Source organism: Syzygium oleosum, unplaced genomic scaffold (genome assembly GCF_021117445.2).
Source record: "Syzygium oleosum isolate NSW1041296 unplaced genomic scaffold, Sole_v2.1 Sole_v2.04, whole genome shotgun sequence".
Lineage (NCBI taxonomy): Eukaryota > Viridiplantae > Streptophyta > Magnoliopsida > Myrtales > Myrtaceae > Syzygium > Syzygium oleosum.
Window position 1 is genome coordinate 7,721,229 of NW_026607488.1, and position 27,337 is coordinate 7,748,565.

Here is a 27,337-nt window from a genome sequence, read left to right on the forward strand (position 1 = left end):
GCGGAATCGATATCGGACTATTGACATGCCAGGAGGGTTATAGATATCATATAGTCTAAATTAGATATATCCTAACGGTGAGACCCTATGGTTAATTCCTAGTGGTTTCTATGCAAAAAGTGCCTTGTGGAAAAAGATAAAATTAAAATTTTGCCCGACCGACGATGTTCACGTTTTTTTTTGCTAGCCAAAGCAAAAAGGTCTTAATTAGTGTTGGAAAAATATTTTTGGTTTTCTTGTTTTGGCTTCGATTAAAATTCAGACAAAAATTTGCAAAGATCTAATTATATGTAAGCCACGAAATTTAAGTTAGATAAGAAAAATGAACAATAAAATCAATCCAAATCAGTCGTATTGTCGAACTAGGTAAAAGAAATCGATTTTAGGCCTACATGGACCAGAGTATGTTCTTAAATTATTATGTCCGAGACTTCGTACGGATCTCAGCATCTCTTGGATGTAAAATATATAGAGGGTAGAGTCGGGTACTGAACTCGAAAATCACACAGCCAACTTGAGGAGTTGAGTGTGCGGGGCCCGACACATAAAAATAATAAATGTAGTTCTATTATCTCGTTAGATGTATGCATCTGGATAGGCTTTCCTCTGCTTTGCCTAACAAGGCAAGTTTTTTTCGATTGTAGGCCTACGGACTCCAGAAATTTTGTCCACTTTCTTCGCTTGTAAGCCAAGCACTCGTGAAAAAAAGCAAAGCACACGTGATTAAAGTGGGATTGTTCGGCCAAAAATGAAGTCAAAAGACGTTCATGGCAAGACAAGAAAGTGACAAGAAGACGACCTTTACTTGCTGTCTGTTTTTTTTGATAACTTGAACGGAAGAAGAGAACCCAGTTGCTTTTAGCTTGAACTCCACTTGTCAAGCTTTGTGTCAGCTCCGATCATAGGCAAGCGTGCCGACCATCTTCTTGTCGGGTGATACCAAGAGAGAGAGAGAGAGAGAGGGGCGCGTACTGATGTCTGTGACTGCTGACCAAGAACCTCGGATGCCCACCACGGCGGCCGGGACGAGCAGCGACGCCACCGCGCTAGGAGCTGGTTACCAGGTGTTCTTGAGCTTTCGAGGGCCCGACACTCGCCACGGGTTCGCTGACTACCTCTACCACGCCTTGGTCGGCGCCGGAGTCCGCGTCTTCAGAGACGACGAGGAGCTCCGCGTCGGGGAAAAGATCGGCGGAGCGCTGCTGCGAGCGATCGACGACTCCAAGCTCTACATACCCATCTTCTCCAGATCCTACGCTGCCAGCAAATGGTGCCTCCGCGAGCTCGCTCGGATCGTGGACAACACGTCGAGATCAAAGGGGAACAAGAAGATACTGCCCATTTTCTTCGACGTGGAACCCGATGATGTGAAGCTTAAGACCTCTCTGTACAGCGATGCTTTAGTGGAGCATCAGAAGAAATTTCCCGACGAAGTGAAGGCGTGGCGAGAGGCTCTTGTCGAGGTTGATAAAATTAAAGGATGGAACTTGAAAAAGAATCGAGGGTAAACTCTGCAGATCCTTTGACTTTCTTTTGTATCATCTCTATAATCAATAGATAGACCAATCTCCATGTGTGTGCAAATGGGGCACCTAAAAGAATGAAATTTTGTTCTTTTTTTGTCCTGTACTGTTAATTCAAACTTTCTGGTAAGAAACATTGACAATTTGTGAATTTGCTCCCCGTAACTTGATAAGCTCGATTTATTTGCTCTTTGGTTTGATTCTGAGTCTAATGAGTTATCTTGCATTGTTGAATTATGTCCCAGGAGGTTGTGTAATGCATTTATGAATGCATATGCCATCCTTAATTCACAAGTTCAGTGAAGGGCACTGACCAGATTAGATACTTGACTCAGGGCCTACAGTTCTTCAGCTCAATTAACAAAGGAAACCAGACATCTGGTCTTACACAATGGTTTTGCAATTCTAAACTTACATGAGGTTGTGAAACTAGTTTTGGTGGGTTCTGTAAGCTTGCTGATTTCTCTCATACGTCTCAGTTCCTTTATAAGTTCAGGAAGAATAATAAATTCCATTTGGTTATGGTTCCCTTGATACAATAATGTCACTCCAAACCGGGGTTGGTATTGCTTTAGGGACATATTTCAACCTGCACTCGGTGTATTTGGACTATTAAAGATTAGTAAGGAATGACAAGACCTACCCTATCCGATAAATGTTGAGGCAACCTGATTGAGAATTTGTAATGAGTTCCGTGATGACAGCGGAGGGCCTAGTCGAACTAATTTTGTATTCCTTTTTTGAGTTCTGATATGAAAGTTCTCTTTGTTATTACAGAGAGTTCATATGTATTCAGCTATTGAGAGTTCTTTTGTTCATGTACTGCGAATTTGATAGTGAATTCTATGCTCATTTGCTTGTGGATGCAGGCCAATGGCCATACCTCATAGGTTATTGTATCAATTTCTCCCACTGTCTATTGATTTTCTTGTTTATTTGTTGGTTAATTGACAGTTTCATATTCGGACTTCTTCCTCAAATACTTATCAAAGACACATGATGTTGAAATCCGATTGCATTGGGTCCTGTCATATACATGCTTGGAGGTTACAAGAACTTGCATATATCATTCTTTTCTACTAAAAAGATGTTCTTGTTGACAGCCAAGGAGAGCTTACGAAACTGGTTGTTGAGGAGGTGTTGGATAAGCTCAAGACTAAACACAGATATGTGACTGAACATCTGATTGGAATGGATGACCGAGTAGCAGCCATAAAAAAATTGTTAGACATCCATGCTGGTGGTGTACGGCTTGTTGGAATTTATGGGATGGGTGGTATAGGTAAAACTACCCTTGCCAATGTCATCTTCAATCAACTATCTTCTGAATTTGGAAACTGTGGAAGTTTCCTTAATGATATCCGAGAAGAGTCAAAGAAGGATGGGTTAGTCAAGTTGCAAGCCAAATTAATATCCGACATTGTTAATTCTAGAGTTATAGGAAAAATTGATGACATTGGTTATGGAATGAGGAGGATCGAAGAAACACTTTGCAATAAGAAGGCTCTCATTGTTCTTGATGACGTTGATAAGAGCGAACAAATCGAGAAATTGATCGGAAGTTCTTTACATTCGGGAACTAGAATAATTATAACAACGAGGAATAGAAGTTTGCTGCAAGTTAGGGGATTTAAGTATGAAATTCTAGACTATGAAATGCGGGAGATGAATTCTAAGGATGCGCTTCAGCTTTTCAGTCGGCATGCATTCTGTGGGGACTCTCCACCAGGTGATTACAACAAGCTTTCGAAAGAAATCGTTTGTGTCGCTGGAGGACTTCCTTTGGCTCTTGAAGTTATCGGTTCATTACTTTATTGTAAGGAGGAAGCAATATGGATAGAGACATTGGACAAGCTAAGAAACATACCAGAGAAGGAGGTCCAAAGGAAGTTGAAGATTAGCTACGATGTCCTTGATGAGTTTCAACAGCATATTTTTCTTGATATCGCTTGCTTTTTCATTAATGAGGGTATGAATGATCCAATTTACATGTGGACCGACTGCAGATTTTTCCCAAAACGTGGAATCGAAGTCCTTATCAACATGTCCTTGATAAAGATATTAAAGAACAATAAGCTTTGGATGCATGATCAGTTAAGAGATCTTGGAAGGGAAATTGTTCGTCAAGAAAGTCCGATAGACCCTGAGAAGCGTAGCAGGTTATGGATTAGAGAGGAGATACTCGATGTTATAAGTTCAGAAGAGGTAAAGTGAGAAAAACTAGTAGTTTTTGAAACGAAATTTATATTCCCTGTTATAAGAAATTCACTTGTCTGCTTAGTAGCTTTCTTTTCCCTGTTCCTTTTATTTAAGCTGTGAAACAGAATGGTTATTTGTCAACAAAACTTGTACTCATCATCCTAAGTCTTTATGGGCAGAGGAAGGGAAAGGTTCAAGGACTTGATTTAGATGGAAGGCATACTCAGATCTTACTTACAAATGAAGAGTTTGAAAGGTTTCCGCATCTAAGGCTCCTTAAATTATGCAATGGAACCTTTGTTGGGGACTTTGCAAATTGCCGTACAAAGTTAAGATGGATGTCTTGGGATTCTCCTCCTCCAGATGTTATGGTGGCCAATATGTATCTACAGAATGTAATTGTTCTTAAACTTTCTACCAATCACTTCAATGATTCGGATGTATGGGGCCTAATCAAGGTATGCTCTATGTTTACTTCTTCTCTAATCGTCTGTTCTCAAAATCATTAGATGTTCTGTCATTTGGAAGCTTCATTTATTTTGGCAGATGGCATGCAAATTGAAAGTACTATCTCTTCAAGATTGTCCTAGCATAACAAGAACTCCAAACGTCTCTGGATGTTCTACTTTAGAGAGGTTGACTCTTCAGGAATGTGAAAATTTGATGACAATCGACTGCTCCATTGGGATGTTAAAGTGCTTGGTTGACTTGGATATTGACTGCTGCCCCCTCGAAGAGTTGCCTGATGTAATTGGAGGGCTGGTGACTCTTAAGCGCCTCTCTTTAAAGCGCTGTTTTAGGCTGAGGAAACTCCCCGAGTCTATTGGTAAGCTAAGATGCCTATTAACTTTTGACATTTCGTATACCTCGATTAATGAACTTCCAGATTCTGTTGGAGGGCTGCCGAAACTTGAGTTTCTATCCATGGAATCGACAAAGATAAAGGAACTCCCAAAACCTATTCTTAAGTGGGCATTATTGCGTGAGTTGGATTTGTCATTTGCAAAAATCATTGAATTACCTGAATCAATCGGAAATCTAAAAATGCTGAAAGTGATACGGGTGGGTTATAATCCAATAAAGAAGTTTCCTCATGCTCTTGGAACATTGAAGAACCTTGAAGAGCTACATGCCCCTAGTTGTAAATTGGAAGGTGAAATCCCTACCGAAATTGGAGAGTTGTCCATGTTGAGAATCTTCGTTTTGAGGTCTAATGAAAGAGTTAGTGTGCCAAGGACAATTGTTATGCTTCCTCTCTTGCAAATGCTGGACTTAAATACGTGTAGTGAGATTCAAGAATTGCCAGAGCTTCCCTCTAGTTTGACCGATCTAGTGCTGGAATCCCGTTCTCTGCGATTTGTCCCTGATCTCTCAAACCTTACCAACTTAGTTAGATTGGTCCTTTCTGATGGATCTCTGGTTAGAGGCACAACAAGCTTAAGAGAAACTTGTGACATGCGATGGCTACGGAGTTTTTCCAAACTGAATGAATTGAACTTATGCCTGTTAAATATCCCCGCACCGCCTACAGAATTGGGCTCCCTTTCTTTTCTGGAAAAACTTACTTTGTATGGACTAGACCTGCAATCCCTCACAGAGCTTCCATCATCTCTGTTATACTTACGAGTTCATAATTTCAGCTCAGCAGGGTTACCCATATCCAACTTGAGAAAATTGTCAACTTTCAGACTCTCACGATCAGAGGTGAAGGAAATTCTGCTTGATGGGCTTCATCAATTGTCAAGTTTGAGTGTCTCGGACTGTGAACTCCTGGAGAGGCTATCCTTTCCGTCAAGCATAAATGAAATCTCTGTTATTGGTTGCCCTAAGCTAGTTGAGATTCATTTTCCAGGTGTTTTGGAATCGCTTGAGAGATTGGGTATTGAGAGGTGCGAATCTTTTGAAAGGTCAAGTTTTCTGCTGGAGCAAGGATGTGATGAGCTGACATTTTGTGGGGGGAGATTGTCCCTTCTATCAAGTGCCTTTAAGAAGCTGAAAGAATTCAGTGTTGTAGAGTGCCCAAAGCTAGTTGAGATTCAAGTTGTCGGTATTCTGGAATTATTGGAGATATTTTCCGTGGATGGGTGTCTGGCTATGGAAAGATTAGGTGGTTTATCAAACTTAAAGAACCTCAAGTCGTTAAGTATGAGAGAGTGCAGTGCTCTTCGAGCTGTTGAGGGCCTCGATCAATTGGAGTGCTTGTGTCGATTGCTTGTTGGTGATTATGGATCACTGGAAAGGTGGATTGATGTATCGAGTGCAAAAATACCAGATGAGTGTGAGATGTTAATTTGGGATTGCAGGGGTTCATCAAGTGAGTTTTGTCCACGTAAAATTGAGTGCGTCTCATTCAATCGCTACAGAGAGACAATTCTTCTTGGACCAAACCAGGTGCACCTTCTCTTCCTGGCTTATGTTTCTTCATTGCAAGTGCAACTCGCCCTTTCCCCTCTACCTGTTCATTTCTTCCATGTATCATATTTAGTTTCTGTGGAGTATTTTACTCTGGTAGCACTTAGAGAGTATTTTTTGTGCTCTGATATCAACTGTTGGTTATGGTATTTTACTTCTTTTTTTTTGGGCCGCGCTTTTTCCACTCCCAATATAGCTAAGCCACTCCCTTTTTTGTTATTTTGACCATCCTATCCTTTATGGGGCCCACTACTTTTGGTACAATTTTACATAATCCTTTTTTATTATTTGGTCAATTCTGTTTATTTTGTTTCTTTATTTTTTTTCCATATGGGTCTCACTTTCCTTTTTCTTTCTTTTCACTCCTCCCACTCCTCTCTCTCAGTTCTCTCTTGCGTGCTTTCTACGCCTCCCGTTCCTTCTTGTTCTTCTTTTTCCTACAAATCTCTTTTGCCTCACAGTTTGCTCTGTAAACTTGAAGGGAGTTTTGTAGCTTGCTACCATCAAATGTATTTGCAATTGATCGCCTAGTTCATATTAGAATTGAAAATCATATTTCTTTTGGGTTTTTTTAGTGTTTTCTCTAACGCAGTTTTCCCCATTACTGGCTAAGAAAACCCGTGCTCCTTTTATAGGTATTAACAGCCGAGTTCATGGTTGTTGACAAACATATCTAGTATCAATGGGAAGGCTCCAACAAACTGATTCAATTTGTCATATATTTAGTGCATGTTCTTGAGAGCTTTTGTCTCTCATATTTCTTGATTTTCTCCTTTATCTAGATACTAATCATGATTTGGTGTTCATTCCATCTTCGAAAATCTAAAGATGCTTGTAGCCGAAACCTGAAGAATGGTATTTTTTGTCGATCTCATTGTCATAGTTAACAATGAGGTTTTAATGTAATCGACCTAGATATGAAAACCCAAAGTCATAACTTTTTTCTTACAAAACATTCAAATGCAAAGATAAGTTGAAAGCTTTCTGCAAGTCATCGGAAAAAGCACAAAAAAAGAGGAGCAAAATCTTACACCAAAGCATCAATTCTAATTACATCAAAATTTCCATAAAACAAATAAAGAAAAGTAACAAGTTGCGTATGCAACTTAACAAAAAATATTGTCCACTCAGTTGCTTGGCTCCCCTGAAGAAAATTCATTATGCCTATATTTCATCACCATGAATTCCAATGGTTCTTGAATGTGTGTTTGATCCGAGATCTTCACCTTTCGATTTACATGTCCGACTATTATGACCATAACCTTTACAAGTACCACATCTCTTCCTCTTTTCAATAATCTCAAATGCCGAAGGATCGCGTTTTGTAGAAGTTGCTTCTCCTTTAGTTTTTGAACTAGAAGGACGACCTTTATGAGATGTAATTTGGGGCTCATATAAGATAGTATCACTTGCTCGAATAAAATGCTCAATTTGCTTTCGAACAATTTCCTTTTTGGATTACTTTGTCTCAAGGAAGAAAGAAATTGGCGAGGAGGTATACTGGCCTTAGACATCTCTTTTACCCGCAGAACTTCAACTTTAGAGAATCGACGACAAGTAGGATGTCCTGATATATCACTTGAAGGATCATGATTATGTGATGCATTCACTACTTTGAGTGACCATGATCCATTCTTCTTTTTATAGCCACGGACGTCAAAAGGACAGTTAATCAAACGGGATCCGGTCTTTCGTTTTTTACTCGCAACATAAATATTATGTCGATCACGATAACTACCTCCCCTGTCGCACCTAAGAAGAACATATTTGTCTCTCTTTGACCTTTTAATAGAGATGACATAACCTTGAGCAAGAAGATGGCTTTGCACACTTCTCAAAAGATCTTCTCGAGTTAGAAAATTACCAGATAAGGTTTCAAATGAACTTGTTAATATGATCGATTGCTCTTCTCCATTCGCATTTTCATCATCAATAGATGCATTCAAGCAATTTGGGTCCTCTCGAATATTATCTGTAGAGAATCAAGTGGATGCCCAATTAAAATAGAAACTCTTTTCGCAGTATTATAATGGCAAACTATCTACACCTACTCATTATAACACAATATTTAATTACCAACAGTGTATGAGTGAGTAAAACAATGGGTTAAACAAGTATAAATGATGAATTCCAACAAATGCGTGATTTCGAAATGGTTGTTGAGAAATCAAGTTCAATTCTGCACACAACTATAGTCTAGGGCTAAAAGCAACAGCTGCAACACAATTGAAAGAACCAACGCAACATTGTAGCACTATGTTCCACAAAATTAATCTATGAAAGCATAAATTTTTTGTCAACACTCTGAACACAACACTGAAAATTGCAATCAAATCAAACTGCCAATTCGAATCTGGCTTCATATCATCTAAAAGAACACAACTCACTTATTGCCCTCGACTTTTATGTCTACACATGTTTTCTTTCTCTACACTCTCACACGTGCAAGAAGAGACAAAAATATATAATTTAAAAAAAGGGAAGAGATAGAAGCGGTGCTTCTCAATATCACAAAAAAGAAAAAATATCACCTTCCATGGTGCAAGAAGAGCCTGCGTGCGGAGAAAAGGCACTCGTTGGGGAGATCACCAATGAGCCCAATGCCGGTGCCGGCGAAAGTGTAGAGGATGATGGGTTTGGCATCATAGGTAATAAACAAAGGACGACGGGTTTGTGGAAGAAGAAAGAGGAGGAGGGGGAGGCGTGGAAAGCGTGAAAGAGAGAACAGAGAGATGAGTGGAAAGCGTAAAAAGAAGAAGAAGAAGAAAAGTGAGACCTATATGAAGAAAATAAGAAGAAACAAAATAAAAACAATTGACCAAATAATCAAAAAAAGATCATATAAAATTGTACCATAAATAGTGGGCCCCACAAGGGATAAGATGGTCAAAACAATAAAAAAGGGAGTGTCTAAGCCATAAGAGGAGTGGAAAAAGCGCGGTCCTTTTTTTTTGGTCAAAATGGTATTTTATTTTAACTGTTACGTTTATTGGGTGTTTAACTGATACCATTTCTTGTATGCTATGGTGGGTAATCGAAGAATAACTGTAATAGGAAAATCAGGACACTTGTACGGTATTGTGGTGCACGTAAAATAAAATATTTCATCTTACACACTGTTTGTAAGACATTACCTTTTTTCAGACAACACAGAGACATTACCATGACAATCTATTCACCCTTACCACACACAAAATACTTTACGTTTCATGAATGAACATATCATGTGTACTACATAATAAATAGCATGTCTCGGTGATATTTAATGGGCCATACAAATCCAACTGTAAAGAAACTGTTCTCGATAAAAATTAAAGTATGAAGAAACTTCATTTCTCAATGCATTTCATTAGACAAAGAGTCCGTTTTTTCCTCTTTCTGGATGGTAGATATGTCTTAGAACATGTGATATTACATCTTTATTGTCTCAGAAAATTAAATTTGTTTTTTTAAATGGACTTATTAATTCGAAGCAAGGTTAGCTAATCAATCTGCAGATAAATTGCGTTCGCATCTGCCATGCTTCTGACTTGCTTCTTGTTTGAAGGAAGGTCTAGTAGGCATGTTGAATCAGCTTTGCAGTCTGTTGTTCCAACCATATGAAATAATTGAAAAAGGTAAACCCATGATTCTGCTTATACAGAGGAAGAAGTAACTGTAGAGCTAACATAAATCCAGTGCAATCACCAGCGTCATTGCAGGGAAACTGCCCCACAAGTTTAACCCACCATCTCAAGGAGAAACTCTGACCATCCAAATTGGATTAGAGAGGGAGAGTCTCTAGTTGACGACTTATTCTACCACTCATTTGTCTGTAACCTCATTTGCATGCTGCTGAATAGACAACATTTTGAGGAAGGTAGAATCCTTTTGAAACAACTTATTCTGCGACTTCATAGGCAATCAAATAAGTGCTTGCACACCAATCTGAACGGAAGGTCCCATTCAGAGTTGATAATATTTTTGCCACCTCTGTTGGGTTTAGATGAAACCATCGGTTAGGGTTCGAAGCAAAGACGTGCTGATAAACTAACTTGACACGGGCTTCTCACCGAAGGACAATTCCTCAAGTAGTGAAGTAAAGATTCAAGCTTGTTTTTGTAGAACTGACAATCTGAGGACGCTAAAAGTTTCTCACAAATTATACTTCATTTGTTAGAAGCTTTTTACGTGCAACCAGCCCCAAGATTTTTCTGACACTTTAAGGACCTGGCCTTTGAAAGCAGGCATCTAATGGATGCCTTCTTTAAGGGTTTAAGTTTATGGACCCAAAGAAAGTAAATGTTTAGCTCTTACAATCTCTTAAAGGCATTTCTATGCTACATTACTGTGAATGTGCTAACACCAATATTTTGTCTTTTCAGAGGAATTTCACTTCAAAGTGGTTACCGAAATAAATCATTTAACAACTCTAATTACCTGGGTTATGAATGCGAATATTCTCCAATGTTGCTTATGCTTGGTTTCATGCAAAAATTTCACAATCCCATTTTTGCTTTATTTATGACGGTAAATCCTTGGACTGTTATTTATTTATTATTATTATTATTTTGTTGCAGCGTCCATGGTATAGATTCCTATGCTGTCTCTTATAGCTCTAGGAGATATCGTTATTGCTCCGAGGAGGATGAGGAGTCATGTCACTGATTCCATGCTCCATTGGTTTAAGTATCTCTTCCTTTTTATTATTGGTGTAGTAGGTCCTGTAGTGTAGCCCTTCATAAGGAGTCCATGGAAGCCTCAATTTTGTTAGGCTTCTTTTTTCAATGTGCTCTAATATGTGTCCAAAATACTGACACTGTATGTTCACCCAAATATTGAAAGATTACATTGGTAAATGACTTTGTCATACTTTATAGGTGCATTTTGCCATTATATATATGAAAGTTCGTTCCACTGGTCATGTTTCTGTTCACAACTTTTGTTTTCTGAATCTCATAACCAGTTTCTTGGCTTCTTTTTCTCAGTCAAGCTTTCCTTCATCAAGTGTCAAGCGTTTGAAAGTATTATCATTAGAGTCGCTCAGCTTCTGGGCTTATTATGATTAGATTCAAGTTTCAAGATGCTAGAGATAATTATGTCTGTTGCCATGTCTAATTCTTTATTAACTATTTTGATCCCAAGTCTATTAATTAGAAGGAAGAAGGCTGGGTACATACTGCAGCTGTAAGGCCAATGATTTGCACTCTCAATGAAATTAATGAATTATTAATGAGTGTTAATTTCTTATGGTGGCAAAGAAAATCAAGTTTCTCTTCGGAATTACAAGCAGAAGACTGATGGCACATGACAGATGCAGAGCGCAAAAGTTAAGCGGATGAGGAGTGTCTTCAGTTTTATCGGTCTGTTTGCTTTCTCTTGAAATCTGATCTGCTACGTATTTGACAAGGTAGATTTGTTGCCTTTCGTTTCATCATGGATACTCGTGTATTGTGGAAGCTGCAGTTATCAACTAAAGACTCTGTCGAGTACTTAATATCTCTGTAGGGATGTAGTGTTGACTTTTAGTCAAATGGGGGTTCCAAACTCAGATTCATACGGCGATTCTGTCAATGAATGTTCGGTCTCAGCTGTTCAACATCTTGTGATGGGAGATAACGAGGGGAGCTTGTATTTGAACTCTTGAAATGCCTTGGTGGGCTGACTTGCATTCTTAACTCCAACTCGTTGAGCTATGAGCCAACCAAATATGTCAATCGGCCCGATTTATATCCGACGTGAAATTATTCATTGCATTCACACCTCAGCCACCCTTGAAAAATTGCATAATAGCTCGTGGATCAAGTACTCTTGCATGTGTAGTAACGAAAACCCACCTACAGAACCCAACATGAGTTTCGCCTTTGGTTTCCTAGATCTTAAATTTATCAAGAACATGACCCTCCCGTTGTAATTCAATTTTGGATGCCCTAGAAGAGTCTTCACCTCCTGTCCTAGTCGACCAGGAAAGAAATGAATGCAGACTCAATTCCTGCATTTTTGGTAGATCTAAAATGTTGAATTTAGTGGGCATCAAGCTGAATCTAATATATAGATGAGCAGATTCAACGATACAAATATATCTTATGACAACTAAATTATTACTTCGATGTCAAACTCTCAGCCAAAAGTATTTGTTTCTCATCCTTTGCCAGAAGGAGAATTTAGTCCTTTCTTGCTAGATCATAATACTCAAGTTATGTTATGGGTTCTCCTCATGTGAAGAAACTTATAGAAATTGACGACAACGGAGACAAACGGACAAGGCCGCATGTGAAGAAAGCGAAGACCGAGAGGCAGGCCTTATCGTCTCCCCATTGGATTCTTGGATAGCACCAATTGCCTTTAAATTTTATCGTTCTTACAAGGAGTCATTATGATTTTCAAAGACCGACCCACTTTTTTCAAAGCCATCGATTCTATGTACAAACGACTTTTCCTGAACACGAGCATAATTACTGATGAACACCTTGACTGGCTGGTATACTGCAACGCCAGTCTTAAAATATTGAATACTGCTGAAAAACAGCAGTACTATTATCTTGTTTAAGCAAACCAAAGAAGTTTGTCTGCATTAATGCCTCAACTATTATGATGGTGACTTTCACTAGGCTGTATAGATTGAGAAGCTCTAGCTCTTTTCTCCTAAGCTTATATAATTTTTCTATAGGGACATGAGAGAGAGAGAGAGAGAGATCTGGTAAGATAAGCTCCCATGGCGAACCTAGAGGCCGGAAGGAGCGGTGGTGGGACACCGGGAGGTGAGTATCAAGTGTTCCCAAGTTTAAGAGGAACTGACACTCCTTATGAAATTACCGATTGCATCTGCCATGCCTTGGTAGATGTAGGAATTCGCGTCGTTAGGAAAGAAGATGAACTCTGTGTTGGGGAAGTGACTGGTGGAGAGCTGTTTCGGGCTATCGATAACTCCATACGCTACAAACCTATCTTTTCTCGAAATCATGCTACTAGTAAATGGTGCCTCCGCGAGCTTGCTGGGATACTTCCCTTTTTTGACTTGAAACCTGCCGATGTCAAGCTTAAAACATGGTTGTATAGTGATGCCCCCTTGGAACACGAGAAGAAATTCCCGGAAGAAGTGAAAGCGTGGCAGAAGGCTCTTGTGGAGGTGAATGAAATCAAGGGATGAAACCCGCAGAAGGATGAAGGGTAAACTCCACTAAGATCCTTAAACTCATTTGAGGGGAAAATAAGAACACTATCTCTTGTCACTGTTTGGTTTTATTTTCAGTTGTTCATATAAGTTTTACTTGATCATGAAAATATATTTTCAGAGGAAATAACTGTACTTTCTTTAATATCTTAGAAGAGGCAAGTTCTTGTACCAGATTCTGAGAAATTCATTGCTCTTCAACTTTCATGTTTGGGGAATACCAATGATTAACCATTGTTAATTCCGTCTCAATGATGTTGTTTTTCCTTATATAGAGTTCTACATCATCGATATTGATTGGTCTTGTGCTGCAATTATGTGATTTTCTATGGAAAAATGATTGCAAGACTGACATATTAATTTATCTAAACATATCAATTCACAAATCCAAAAAGTTGCAGGAAAAACGAAAAAACGTTGCATCTGGCTTGAACTTTAATCTGATCATTTGCTTATAGTTAGATCTTCATCCTAAAATTTAATTATCGTTTTTTTGTCATTAATTAAATAGAAGGGTTTTCTTTTTGACAGCCAGGGACAACTTATCAATTTGGTTGTCGGTGAGGTTTTGGATAAGTTGAAGATAAAGCATAAGCCTGTGACTGAGCATTTAGTTGGACTGACCGGTCTGGTAGAAGAAGTCATGAAATTACTAAATATTAATTCTGGTAATGTGCAGCTCATCAGAATACATGGAATGGGTGGAATAGGAAAAACAACAACAGTCAAGGTCGTCTTCAACCAACCATGTTCATACTTTGGAAAGCGATGCAGCTTCCTTGAAGACATTCAAAAAGAGTTGACGAATGATGGCTTAGTCAAGTTGCAAGAGAAATTGCTGTTGGACATAGCTAATTCTAGAACAACAGTAAGAATTCTTGATGCTGATTATGCCATGAGGATGACCAGAGAAATAGCTAACGAATAGATATACCTATTAGGATGTCCTTGATAAATATATTAGATAACAATAAATTTTGGATGCATGACCAACTAAAATATCTTTGGAAGGGAAAGTGTTCATATATAAAGTTTGACTGACCTTGGAGAGCGTAATAGGTTGTAAATAAGTGAGCAGATCCTCGAAATATTAAGAACGAAAGAGGTTAAGTAAGAACAAAAACTAGTTTGCAAGTAATAAATTAGACATTCCAGTACTAAAAATTGCCTTTTCTACCAAGAAACATTTCTTTATATGTGATAAAATAAACAGAGTTGATGATTAATAAATGTTTACTTACAATTAGTTGGCAAAGTAACAAGGTTCAAGCATTTGATCTAGATGGAAATATACTCCCATCTTGATCACAAATGAATAGCTTGAAAGGTTTGGAAGTTCAAATTTCCTAAAGTTATCTAACATAACCTTTGTTGGAGACTTCTTAGTTCCAAAATAAGATGGATTACTTGGCATTCTCCTCAAATTTTTGGGGCGGTCTATATGTATTCAACCGATATTATTGTTCTTGAACTTTCTGACAATCACTTTAGAGATGATTCGGAGGTGTGAAGCTTAATCAAGGTATCTTAACTTATGTGTTTGTTACGTCTACTCTTATTTTCTTCTTGTATTTGTCTGATAGTTTTGCACTTGAAACAGAATACCTTCTGTAAATGGCAACCAGATTTAAGGTTCTAGCTCTCGAAAAAAAAAAATCAGCATTTCCAGAACTGCAGACTTCTCTAAGCGCTTGACGTTAGCGAGGATGACTCTTGAAAGATGTGCAATTTGACGGAAATTGACTGTTCAATTGGAAGACAGAAGTGCCTGATTGACTTGAATATAAACAACTGCTTGTGTCTTGAAGAATTGCCGAAAGAAATCGGACGGCTAGTGAAACTTAAGCGCTTCTCTTTGACAGATTGCTTTAGGGTGAGCAAACTTCCAGATCAATTGGGAAATTGGCATCCTTGATGGAGTTGTATCCATCAAACAGGAGAATTACAAGCTTACTTGATGCAATTTGCAGAGTAAAATATTTTTCAACTCTCCATGTATGAAGAATGTCAATGAACGAACTTCCAGGAGTCCAGACTCTATGGAAGGCTGGAAGCGCTAGTGAAGCTCGACTCTTTCTCTCTGATTAGCACTAGGATTAGAGAGTTTCCTATCTCCATCGGAAAGCTGAAATCTGTCTGTGTGTTGGATATTTCGTGTAAGATGATACCTATATCAACTGGAAATGGTTGGAAGTTACCTAGTGCTATTGGAATGTTGGAGAATCTTGAAGAGATAAATGCAGAGCGCTGTAAAGAGTTGGAAGGAGAAATTCTAATGAAGTTGGAAATTTGCTCCTGTTCAGAATCCTAAATTTATCAGGTAGGTACACAAATAGACACCATCCCTAGCGTAATCAGCATGCTTCCTCGCTTCCAAAGCTGGACTTAAGTAGAGTTGTCGAGGGACTTAACCAACTAGAGATTTTTGATGAGTTGCGTATTTATGGGTGTTATTCACTGGAAAGACCGATGGATGTGTGCACCACAAAAATACTTGACATGACATGGCACTTATAGTGAATATTTTTAAAAAGTTATGATACATAAGGGATTGACCAAAAAAAGTGATCGATCTAAAAGTTATATGACACTCAAGCGATCGGAATAAAAATTATAACATTTAAATGAGTGAAAAAATATTGCCATACTCAGATAAGCACAGTGTGAAAATTATAATACTTATAGCGAGCTTTTGGCTCCTCTGCTCGGAAGTTTTGGCAAGTAATCACTACAAATAATTGAACGTTCATTTGTTCAAGAAAGTAATAAAACATCGCAACTTGGGAGGTTTCCCTAGGATCCCATTATTGGCTTCAGGTTTATTGGTGACCTCAAACGGCACCTTTTGTACCTTTTTTTTTTCGCTGGAAGGCACCCTTTGTACTCATGGCTGAGTTTCAAGGTTTTAGACCAGTGGTTGCTACTTTACCTCGAGACCCTCAATCGTGATTGATGTGAGCTTTCCATAAAATTTAAAGGGAAAGTAGTTGCGTCGAAGACTTTAAGGATTCAAGTGAGACTAGAGGTTAGCAAAATGGACCGTCCAAATCGGGATCAAATCAGACCGAACCGATCAGTTTGGTCCGATTCTCGAGGATATCGGTCCGGTTCCTGAATCCTAAAAGTGGAACCGATTTCCAAGCGATCCGGTTCCCGGTTCTAGGGTGGGAACCGGACCGGACCGATAAATATATATTTTTCTAATTTTTTCATATATATAATATTTAATATATATATATGAAAAATATTTAATATTGCTCCCATTGAAACCGATTATTCAATTTTTTCATATATTATATATATTTTTCCAATTTTTTCCATGACCTTATGGGATCAAATCAGAACTACAAAGGAAAGAACGGAACAATCGGTTCCCGATTTACAAATAATATTTAATATTGGTCCTATTGGAATCGGACTAGACCGGACCGGACTCCGGTCCCCAGTCCTAAAAACTGAGAACTGGTTCTCCCGATCCGATTCCCGATTCTTGGGTTGGATCAGATCGGATCGGGAACCGTTCACTCCTAAGTGAGACTAGGAGTGTATCTGATGCCCAGCCAGTTATGTCACCGATATATGGAGTGTGAATATTTTATTGTGAATACATGACAGAGAGTTCAAGAGTTCAAGCGTGTCCCTTAAAAGGACTAGAGATGTTTGGCGTGACATACGAACTCAATAGTCACTTGCGTTTCGGGTAGATAAAAAATGTCAAATTTTGTGGGCATCATTTGAACTCTAGTATACAAACGAGTAGGTTGAGCTGTATACAAACTCAAATTATACTAGAGTTTGTTTCTAGTATACAACTCTATTGGATAATAAGTAAATATTCTGTTTGCAATTCTCTAATCTAATCAATTGTATAATTGGGTTTTAAACGTTTAATTTATGAATTCAAATCCTTTTAACTGACACAATTTGTGCGATTGAGTTCTTTTGTACGTTCAATCAAGCAAAAGTGCATGCTAGCATTGCAATTTTTTTCATTTTAAATAAGAGAGGAAATTAGTAGAAGTTTAAGAATCAAAACAAAATGGGAAAAAGATGAAATCTTAAGAGAAACAAGAGAGAGGGAGAGGGAGAGAGGCAGAAGCCATGGTGGCAGCCGCTACTGATGAGGGTCCTGTAGTGGAGGTAGCCCCCATGGTGGTGTCGGTGGCGACAACTTCTGCATCGTTTTCTTTTTTGAGTCGCCTTCTCAGTTTTCCATTAAATTGAATTTAAAATATTCGTTATGCTTCTTCTTCTTCTTTTTTCATAAAGGGCCATATCAGCTTTAATAAGTGTGTTAAAGTTAAAGGTCTCGAAAATGATTAGAAGGCATAAATTAAAAGTTTGAACACAATTGAAAACTTTGGAAGAGAACAAATGAAATTAAGGTCATGTAAATGAGTACGCAAAGCCACTCATTAAGCATCCTCAACGTAGAATGTTTTGATTGACAAAACATTAACTTAGATATAACACGAGAAAAATAGTGTACGGTAGGAGTGAGCATGATTCCAGAATAAAATCTGGAACTTGAAAATTTGACCGGTGGGAACATGTAAGTTCCAAGTTTTATGTAATGTAAGTTCTAGGTTCAAAAAAATGGAGAATCCTGTTTCGATGGGTTGATTTCAGGTTCTAGGTAGGTGGAATCTGAAATTTGAATTTTGTGTTTTTTCTTGGTCTATGTCTTTACATGATCTTGCGGTGTTTCATGACATTAGATGATGAGTGTATAATCTGAAACCACTAGTCTGAGCTTTCATTTTATAACTTATTAATATTTCATATTTTTCGTGTGTCTAAATATAAGTTATGGTCAATGGATCGTAGAAGGAAGTGGTGGTCATTAAAGGTGATAAATCACTACAATTGTTAAATTAATAATATAGGTGGAACCTGAGTAGACCCTAGAATCGATTTGAAACCCGTAACATGGTAGGTTTCAGGTTTCAAATAGAATTTGTATGAAACATGGAACTACTCAACGCTAGTGTACAGAGATTGCAGACAGACTTAAAAATGGCTGTATAACAAAATCATCGGGAACTACGGAGCACTTTTCGTTGGTTCAGCTTTATAAGGTAAAACATTGGGAAATTAAAACGGGTGTGTGATGGAAAGCAAACAAGAGGAAGGGGTAGAGGTGAACGGCAGGTTCATTTGTGTAAAAGTGAAGAAAAGTATATGGCCCTCTCTCCTTGTTTAGCTGAGCGGGACGACAAGGAATCTCTTGCCATCGGGTGGACATGGACAATGTTCGGACTCGGGATAGACGGAAGCATCGGCGGTCATGGCATTGCCCCCAAGGCATCGGGGGAGGAATCTTGGGAGGCGGATCGAAGTGACTTGGGACTCCAGCAAAGAATCCGAAGCCAACGGTGACTCTGGGAGTGGGCTCTGCTTGCAGATGACAACTAACTATTTTTGCTTTCAGGTTCTCGCACATGTTTCTGAAAAGTTGCAAATGGACTTCTCAATGTCCAACTCCCAGCCAAAAATATTTCTTTCTCATCATCTCCTGCAAAAAGGAGAGTTCAGTTCTTGCTGGACGACGCCAATAATTACACCTCTTTTGTTCGTGTTAGTGCTACAGCTATTATACTGCTGACTTTCACTTGGCTGTCTATCTTGAAAATCTCTTGCTCTTAGCTTTTTTTTTTTTTTTTGGGTAAGGTAAGTGGTATAACTTTTCAACACACAAAGTCTTGCTCTTAGCTTTAGGTGCACGCACACCTATAATTTGTCTATAGGGACATCTGAGAGAGAGAGATCTGGCAAAATAAAGCTGCCATGGTGAACCGAGAGGCCGGAACGAGCAGCAATGGTGCAGCAAGAGGTGAGTATCAAGTGTTCCTGTTTTAGAGGGTCAGACACTCGTCATGGATTCACCGACTGCCTCTACCACGCCTTGGTAGATGCAGGAATCCGCGTCTTCAGGGACGATGAAGAACTCCGTGTTGGGGAAGTGATTGGCGGAGAGCTGCTTCGGGCCATCGACGACTCCATACTCTACATACCTATCTTTTCTCGAGGCTACGCCACTAGTAAATGGTGCCTCCGCGAGATCGCTAGGATGGTAGAGAACACGGACGCCTCTAATAGATCTGAGGGGATCAAGAAGAAGATACTTCCCATTTTCTTCGACGTCGAACCCGATGATGTCAAGCTTAAAACACCATTGTATAGGGATGCCCTGTTGGAGCACGAGAAGAAGGTCCCTGAAGAAGTGGAGGCATGGCGGAAGGCCCTTGTGGAAGTCGATGAAATCAAGGGATGGAATCTGAACAAGGATGAGGGGTAAACTCCATTTAAGATCCTTAAACTCATTTTATCATTTGAGGGGAAAAGAAGAACACAATCTCATCTCACTGTCTAAGTTCATTTTCAGTTGTTAATATAACTTTTACCTTATCGTGAAAATAGACTTTCAGACGAAATAACTGTACTTCTTTAATATCTTTGAACAAGTTCTTGTACCAGATTCTCAGGGATTCATTACTCTTAAATTTTATGTTTGGGGAAGTCCAATGATAAACATTTTTAATTCTGTCTCAATTATGTTGTCTTTCCTCAATACAGTTCGCGATCTATATTGCTTTGTCTTTTGCTGCAACTATGTGATTTTCTGTAAATAAATGATTGGAAGAATGCTGCATTAATCTATCTAAACATATCAAATCACAAATCCATAAAGTCGCAGGAAAACCGGAAAAACATTGCATCAGGCTTGAACTCTAACCAGATGCATTTGCATATTGCATCCTGAAAATCTTATTATCGTTTATTTCTCATTAATTAAATAGAAGGGCTTTTCTTTTTGGCAGCCAGGGACATCTTATCAAATTGGTTGTTGAGGAGGTTCTGGAGAAGTTGAAGATAAAGCATAAACCTGTGACTGAACATTTAGTTGGACTCCCTGGTCGGGTAGAAGATGTCATGAAATTACTAGACATCAACTCTGGTGATGTGCGGCTCATTGGAATTCATGGAATGGGTGGTATTGGTAAAACAACACTAGCCAAGGTCATCTTCAATCAACTATCTTCGCACTTTGGAAAACGATGCAGCTTCCTTGAAGACATTCGAGAAGAGTCAAGGAAGGATAGTTTAGTCAAGTTGCAGGAGAAATTGCTATCGGACATTATTAATTCTGGAGCAATAGGAAGAATTCCCAATGCGGATTATGGCATGAGAAGGACCGGAGAAATACTTTGCAATAAGAGGGTCCTCATATTTCTTGATGACGTTGACAAGGGCGAACAAATCGAGAAACTACTAGGAAAATACTCTCTGCATCCAGGAACTAGGATAATTGTTACGACTAAGAATGCCAGCGTGCTGCAGATTAAGGGATTTAAGTGTACAGTTCTACCTTATGAGATGGAGGAGCTAAATTTTAATCATGCACTCCAGCTTTTCGAAAGGCACGCATTCGGTGGAGACTCTCCTTCAGATGATTATCGCATCCTTGCTAGTGAAATCGTCTCTACTACTGGAGGGCTTCCTTTGGCTCTTGAAGTGATAGGTTCACTCCTCTATCGAAAGCCCAAAGCAATATGGAGTGAGACATTGAACAAGTCAAGAGAAATACCTGAGAAGGAGGTCCAAAGGAAGTTGAAGATTAGCTATGATGAGCTAGACGATTATCAACAACAGATTTTTCTCGATATTGCATGCTTTTTCGTCAATGAGGAGACAACTAATGCAATTTACATGTGGACTGCCTGTCAGTTTTTTCCTGAAGGCGGAATAGATGTCCTTATTAGCTTGTCCTTGATAAAGATATTAGATAACAATAGATTTTGGATGCATGATCAACTAAGAGATCTTGGAAGGGAAATTGTTCATAAAGAAAGTCTGACAGACCCCGGAGAGCGTAGTAGATTGTGGATAAGCGAAGAGATTGTTGAAATATTAAAAACGAAGGAGGTAAAGTAACAACAATTACTAGTTTTGCAAGTAGAAAACTAGACATGCCAATACTGAGAATTGCCTTTTCTGCTGAGAAACATTTCTTTATATGTGATAAAATAAATGTGGTTGATGATTAAGGAATGTCTACTTACAATTGCAAGTATTCGTTGGCAGGGTAAGAAGCAAGTTCAAGCATTTGATCTAGATGGAAAGTATACTCCAATCTTGATCACAGATAAACAGCTTGAAAGGTTTCGAAGTTTGAGGTTTCTAAAGTTATGTGATGTAACCTTTATCGGAGATTTCTCAGATTGTCTTTCAAAGATAAGATGGTTTTCTTGGCATTCTCCTCCGCAAAGTTTTTGGGCAGTCAATATGCATTTAAGAAATATAGTTGTTCTTGAACTTTCTGACAATCACTTTACAGATGATTCAAAGGTGTGGAGTTTAATGAAGGTATCCTCTCTTATTACTTTTACTCTAATTTTCTCCTTGTATATATGTCTGACAGTTTTTCCATCTGAAATATAATTACCTTCTGTAGATGGCAGCCAAATTAAAGGTTCTAGCTCTCAAAAAGTGTTTCAGCATTACCAGAACTCCAGACTTCTCCAAGTGCTTGATGTTAGAGAGGTTGACTCTCGAAAGATGTGACAATTTGACAGAAATTGACTGTTCAATTGGAAGATTGAAGTGCCTGATTGACTTGAATATACACGGCTGCTCGCGTCTTGAAGAGTTGCCTAAAGAAATTGGAGGGCTAGAGAAACTTAAGCGCTTCTCTTTGACGGATTGCTATAGGGTGAGCAAACTTCCTGACTCAGTTGGGAAATTAGTATCCTTGACGGAGTTGTATCTATCAAACATGACAGTTACAAGCTTACCTGATTCGATCTGTAGACTAAAATGTTTGTCAACTCTCAATGTATCAAGAATGCCAATCACCGAACTTCCAGACTCTATTGCAGCGCTTGTGAAACTCGAGTCTTTCTCTCTGATTAGCACTAAGATCAGAGAGCTTCCTATCTCCATCGGAAAGCTGAAATCACTGCGTTTGTTGGATTTCTCATGTAAGATGATACCTATATTGACTGGAAAAGGTTGGAAGTTACCAAGTGCTATTGGAATGTTGGAGAATCTTGAAGAGATACATGCTGAGCGCTGTGAAGAGTTGGAAGGCAAAATTCCTGATGAAGTTGGAAACTTGCTATTGTTGAGAATCCTAAATTTATTAGATACGCGAATAGACACCTTGCCTAGCACAATCAGCAAGCTTACTCGCCTCCAAAAACTGGACTTAAGTAGATGTCATGAGATTAAAGAGTTGCCGAAGCTTCCCACAAGCTTGATCTGTTTACGTGTTGAATCTCGCTCGCTACTGTCGGTCCCAAATCTGTCGAACTTGACTAATTTGGAGGAATTGCTTCTTTCTGATGACTCTAGACTTTCTGATGGCTTTAGAAATACGAATGGATCAGATTTAATGCGGACTTCTGACTTGTCGTGGATTGGGAGGTTATCCAAATTGAACAAGTTGGAACTGCGCCTCTGGAACAACCCCACACCGCCCACAGAGTTAAGCTCCCTTTCTCTCCTGGAAGAACTTACTCTGTCTAGTCTGGACCTGCAACCTCTCGAGCAGCTTCCGTCTTCCTTGTTGGGGTTGCGGCTTGATAACTTCAACTCGACCAGATCACTATCGTCCAACTTGAGAAGTTTGTCGATGTTAGTGCTCTGTGGCTCTCGAGTGAAAGAAATACAACTCCATGGGCTTCAACAATTGAGAAACTTGACTGTGGAGTGTTGTGAACTCCTAGAGAGATTGTCCATCCTATCAAGCTTAAAGAACCTGATTGATATCCGGGTGTGCAAATGCTCAGAGCTGGTTGACATTCAATTTCAAGGTGTGATGGAATCACTGCAGTACTTGTCAATCGAGGATTGCGAGTCTGTCGAAAGGTTATGTGCTGAAGTCCCCGACGATTTAGAGTCTTCGAGTGAGTTGGCCTTTTGTGGGGAGAGAGTTTCCGTTCTATCAACCGCCCTAAAGAAGCTAAAAGAATGCAGTTTGGTAAGTTGTGGAAAGCTGCTGGAAATTCAAGTTGTCGGTATGTTGGAATCATTGGAATACTTTCTTCTTTACCATTGCCATGCTATGGAAAGGCTAGGTGGTCTGGCAAACATAAAGAACCTGCGCCATTTAGCCATAGGGATGTGTTCTCAATTGAGGGTTGTCGAGGGACTTGACAAATTAGAGATACTGGATGAGTTGAATATTTTTGGGTGTTCTTCACTGGAAAGGCCGATAGACGTGTGTACTGCAAAAATACCAGATGAGTGCCAGATATATTTTAGTAACTGCGGGGAGTTACTTGACTCTGATCCGGTTGGAGACAACAATGTCCCATTCGAGCGTTACAGAGAGATGATTTTTCAGGGAACAGCAGACACCCAATCAGAGACCAAGAACTCTGAATTGGAGACTGAAAAGGTATGCCTCCTTCTTGGATTATTTGATGGTAGGCAATGGCAACGCGCTTTCCTTTCCAATTTCTTTGGTCCCCTCGCTTTGGTCATATTCATCCATTCATTGACCTTGTCCACTTTCTCTGTTTATACAAACACGAAAATGGAACTTCCAACTAGTAGACCGAATTTCTGACACTAACGTAACTAATCCATGGTAGATTAAATTGAAAAATTAATTGTTCCTCACTGTCTGCACTAATAGATGTCGTGTTCCCTATAGTACATATTAGTTTTGAATTCCTGTAGTGATAATGTCATTTCCTTTTGCTTCTTTCATCAATACATTCCAGTTCAGTCACCAGAGTGTAAGAAATTCAGGGTTAGAGATTTTTCACTTCTGGACATTCTTAGTGATTTGGAAGGTCATAATGTGCTTCATAGGGGAAGGAACTTAATTTGGCCAAGTAAAACCAACTTTGAGGGAAGCATTGAGGGAAGAAAAAGGGAGATTTTATACTACTTGGACTACTATATAGACTCGCGATGTCTTGCAGATTGGAAACATGAGTTTGCTGCACCCTTGTTTGTGAATCAGGCAAAACCAATGTTAAGAAAATTATTTGATGACATCTGCATTTTCTCATCCCTGAATACTGGCTAAAAAGAACCTTATTTTCATGTAGGAGGAGGCTAAAATGGAAGGGGATGCCAAAGAGCCCAAGACCAAGCTTCAGCTTCAGTTCCATCCATCTGCAAGTTCTCGGGATCATGAAATTAGCGAAGAGCCTCCCATTGACCATGTCATTGACCAGCAAAACCAGACCACGGAGCAAGACTCGAACCTTATAAGTATTTCACTGCTATTGTCTATTTTTCGATCTATTGTTATCATATCACACAAACTGAAAAAGTATATATTGAACTTCAATCACAACCTTTTTTTGCAGGTCTAGATGCACTTGCTCCACCAAGAACATTTTCTGATAGGTTCAAGACATGCTTAGTGAGCATATTGGAATGTATCTGTAACCGCGACTTTCCTAGCTTTAAAGCTGAAATTCTTTGAAGGTCAGAACAGAAGCAGCATATGAAGGATAATTCAGAATTCGTGGAGATGGAAAGACCAAGTCAAGTCTCATCATTTTGGTTGATTGAAGAGCTAAGTGATGGTATCAAAAGATAACTTTCAGACTCCTCTTGATCAACCTCAAAGGCTACTACAGTCGAGGGCCAAGTTTTCCGGAAACAAGAACTCATGTTGCATAGGATTTTCCTTCGTGTTGGGTATTCACTATTCATTTTCCATTTGTCCGTGGTAAGTCTATCTCACAGTGGAGTACAAACTGATTTCCATATGGCTCAACTAACAAAATATTTTCCAATATTTTGGCTTACGTGTGATAGTTTCTTCAACCTTCTGACGGCATGTGATAAGCCAACCGATTCACTGACAGGCAGCTGATTGGCGCTGATATACATTTTCAGCCAAATGATTAGGAGATTGGTTAGCAGCAATCTCTGTCAACATTCATTGGCCGAGATTTAATAGAAGTTGCCTGACATTGGAAGCAGCGACTTCCTAAAAACTGGACTTAACGCATTTTGTTTGCAAGTCAGTTTTCATCATTTTGTATGCACTTTTGATTGACAAGGGAATCATTCTCCAAAGTTGATAATCTGGTAGTTCTTCGATATCTGCTAAGTTGCTCATGTATTGCTTGGTCATAGCAAGCAATCCCAGAGAAAGGATTTCCCTTGGGGCCATGAGTTCTAAGGACCCTGATATCAAGCTTCTCTTAGCTCATTCCCACGTCGGAACCAGGAACAACTTAGCCGAAATAGGAAGATTCAAACTCTCTTAAGAGATCACTGCTGCTACTTTTGAACCTACTATCATGTCATATAGATAAAAGTGCAATGAACACGTTGGTTCTAGCCTAACTCAGGCTTGGATATGTTTCCCTACACCAACTATATAGACTTTGTGCAGGTTGGAAACATATTTCATAACGGGGAAAGTAATTGGGGTTTTATTTTGGAAAATCTTTAAAGAGGGCCTCGTTTTTGTTGCTTCCAATCATCTCTTCATGTGCACAACCAACAGAAAAGAGCTTGGTGGTGATGTGTACAATAAAGATAAAAGTTTAAAACTATAATTTTGGTTCAAAAGCTGTTATCTAGACTGTTTGGCATCCTGGCATTCAATTTATTCTCTGAAATTTGCCGTCCATACAGTTCTTGTCCTGCAATAAATTGATTACGACTCAATCTCTCTTATCCAATTGAGAGGAAATTAAAATCGAAGAATGAAAAACAGATGAAATATAGATGCCATTAAAACTATATTGATAGGCGAAGATCACATTGACGCTCGGAAGCGGCAAAACTCTACAGCACATTTCTGATACTCAAAAAGCACTTTCACATATTACTATTTTTCTAAATATTCTATATACACATACTTTGGCTTTTTCTAATTTCCAATACCTGAAACTCTTGCTGCATTCGAATGTCAACATATAAATTCGCAGATAAGTTTCTCGTAATATCTTGACGTTTGAAATAATATTTTAATTGCGATGGTAGATGACAGGTTGTTTCTTTGCTTTAAATCAAAGGAAAAACAAATAGATTCTTAACTTAGGATAATAACACTATAAGTATTATAATTTTCGTATGGCACTTACTTGAGTGGCATAAATCATTAACTCGCATTTTCAATCAATCACTTAAGTGTCATAATTTTAACAAACGTTCACCAAAGTGTCGGAAATTCGACGTGACGTGGCACTTGCAAAAAAAGTTGTCAATTTAAAAGTTATATGACATTACATTCAAGTAATCGAAAAAAAATTACAGTACTCAAACAAGCACCGTGCAAAACTTATGATATTTATAACATGCTTTTCGCTCCTTTATTCGGGAGTTTGGCAGGTAATTACGACAATATAATTGAACGTTCATCTGTTCAAGAAAGTAATAAAACATCGCAACTGGGGAGTTTTCCCCTTGGATCCCATTAGTGCTTTGAGTTCATCGGTGACCTCAAATGGCACCCTTCGTACTCATTGCTGAGTTTCAAGGCTTTAGACCAGTGGTTGATTGCTACTGCAGGAAATCGCGCGTGCAATTATTGCATAGCATCCGTTCCATTGGCATGAAGAGTCTTGGACCGTTGGATGGCAAGAGCGCAGTGCAATTTGGGTTAAGGGTTTTTGTGACTGAGAAGATATATTGGTTCTGGCCACATTTACGATTGAAAAATTCTAGTAGGACTCGGGCAGTGCAAATTCATATATAGGTCCAATTTTTTAGGGAAAATTCCAATTAAGGACCCCAAGTGGGGTCAAATTCTCAAATAAGGACCCAAAGTGAATATTGTGTCAAATAAGGGCCTGAAGTGCCCAATCAGTCTCAAATAAGGACCCGAAGTGCCCAAAAGTCTCAAATAAGGACCTGGGTCCCCGGCCGGCCAAAATACCCGCCGGCCGACGAGAAAGTTACTATTCCGACACCGGAACAGTAACTTTTTCATTTTTTTTTCTTTTTTCTTTTTTTTCTTTTCCTTTTCCTTTTCCTTTTCTTTTTTTTTTTCTTCTCTTCCTCCGCCAGCCATAGCCGGGGCCGGCGGAGGTCGCCCGCCTCAGGCGAGGCCGTCCTCACAGTGCGG

The 27,337-nt window shown here is 39.0% G+C and overlaps 2 protein-coding genes and 2 pseudogenes across 3 annotated transcripts; 3 read left to right on the forward strand and 1 right to left on the reverse strand.

The window, feature by feature from the left end:
- LOC115685282 (3-hydroxyisobutyryl-CoA hydrolase-like protein 2, mitochondrial) overlaps window positions 1–27,337 on the reverse strand; it is an 88,003-nt pseudogene that overhangs the window by 7,041 nt on the left and 53,625 nt on the right.
- On the forward strand, window positions 817–11,153 carry LOC115685273 (disease resistance protein RPV1-like). Its single transcript, XM_030610304.2, has 5 exons — window positions 817–1,504; window positions 2,627–3,728; window positions 3,902–4,180; window positions 4,269–6,113; window positions 10,694–11,153. Exons 1-5 carry the CDS (start codon window positions 975–977, stop codon window positions 10,727–10,729), a joined length of 3,792 nt encoding a protein of 1,263 aa, XP_030466164.1. The 5' UTR covers window positions 817–974; the 3' UTR covers window positions 10,730–11,153.
- LOC130137936 (disease resistance protein L6-like) lies at window positions 12,310–15,484 on the forward strand. 2 transcript variants are annotated; one of them, XM_056310575.1, is made up of 2 exons: window positions 12,310–12,874; window positions 12,956–15,484. In XM_056310575.1, the coding sequence occupies exons 1-2, from the start codon at window positions 12,829–12,831 to the stop codon at window positions 13,261–13,263; spliced, it is 354 nt and encodes a 117-aa protein (XP_056166550.1). In that variant the 5' UTR covers window positions 12,310–12,828; the 3' UTR covers window positions 13,264–15,484. The 2 variants fall into 2 exon arrangements, with proteins under 2 accessions (XP_056166550.1, XP_056166551.1); XM_056310576.1 differs by having other exon boundaries at window positions 12,962–15,484.
- LOC115685268 (TMV resistance protein N-like) lies at window positions 19,075–25,343 on the forward strand (annotated as a pseudogene).

Coding starts and splice junctions, on each gene's coding strand:
- LOC115685273 (XM_030610304.2), top strand. CDS start 975: ATGTCTGTGACTGCTGACCAAGAACCTCGGATGCCCACCACGGCGGCC. Junction 1,505..2,626: donor AACTTGAAAAAGAATCGAGG/GTAAACTCTGCA, acceptor TCTTGTTGACAG/CCAAGGAGAGCTTACGAAAC. Junction 3,729..3,901: donor ATGTTATAAGTTCAGAAGAG/GTAAAGTGAGAA, acceptor CTTTATGGGCAG/AGGAAGGGAAAGGTTCAAGG.
- LOC130137936 (XM_056310575.1), top strand. CDS start 12,829: ATGGCGAACCTAGAGGCCGGAAGGAGCGGTGGTGGGACACCGGGAG. Junction 12,875..12,955: donor CGGTGGTGGGACACCGGGAG/GTGAGTATCAAG, acceptor ATGCCTTGGTAG/ATGTAGGAATTCGCGTCGTT.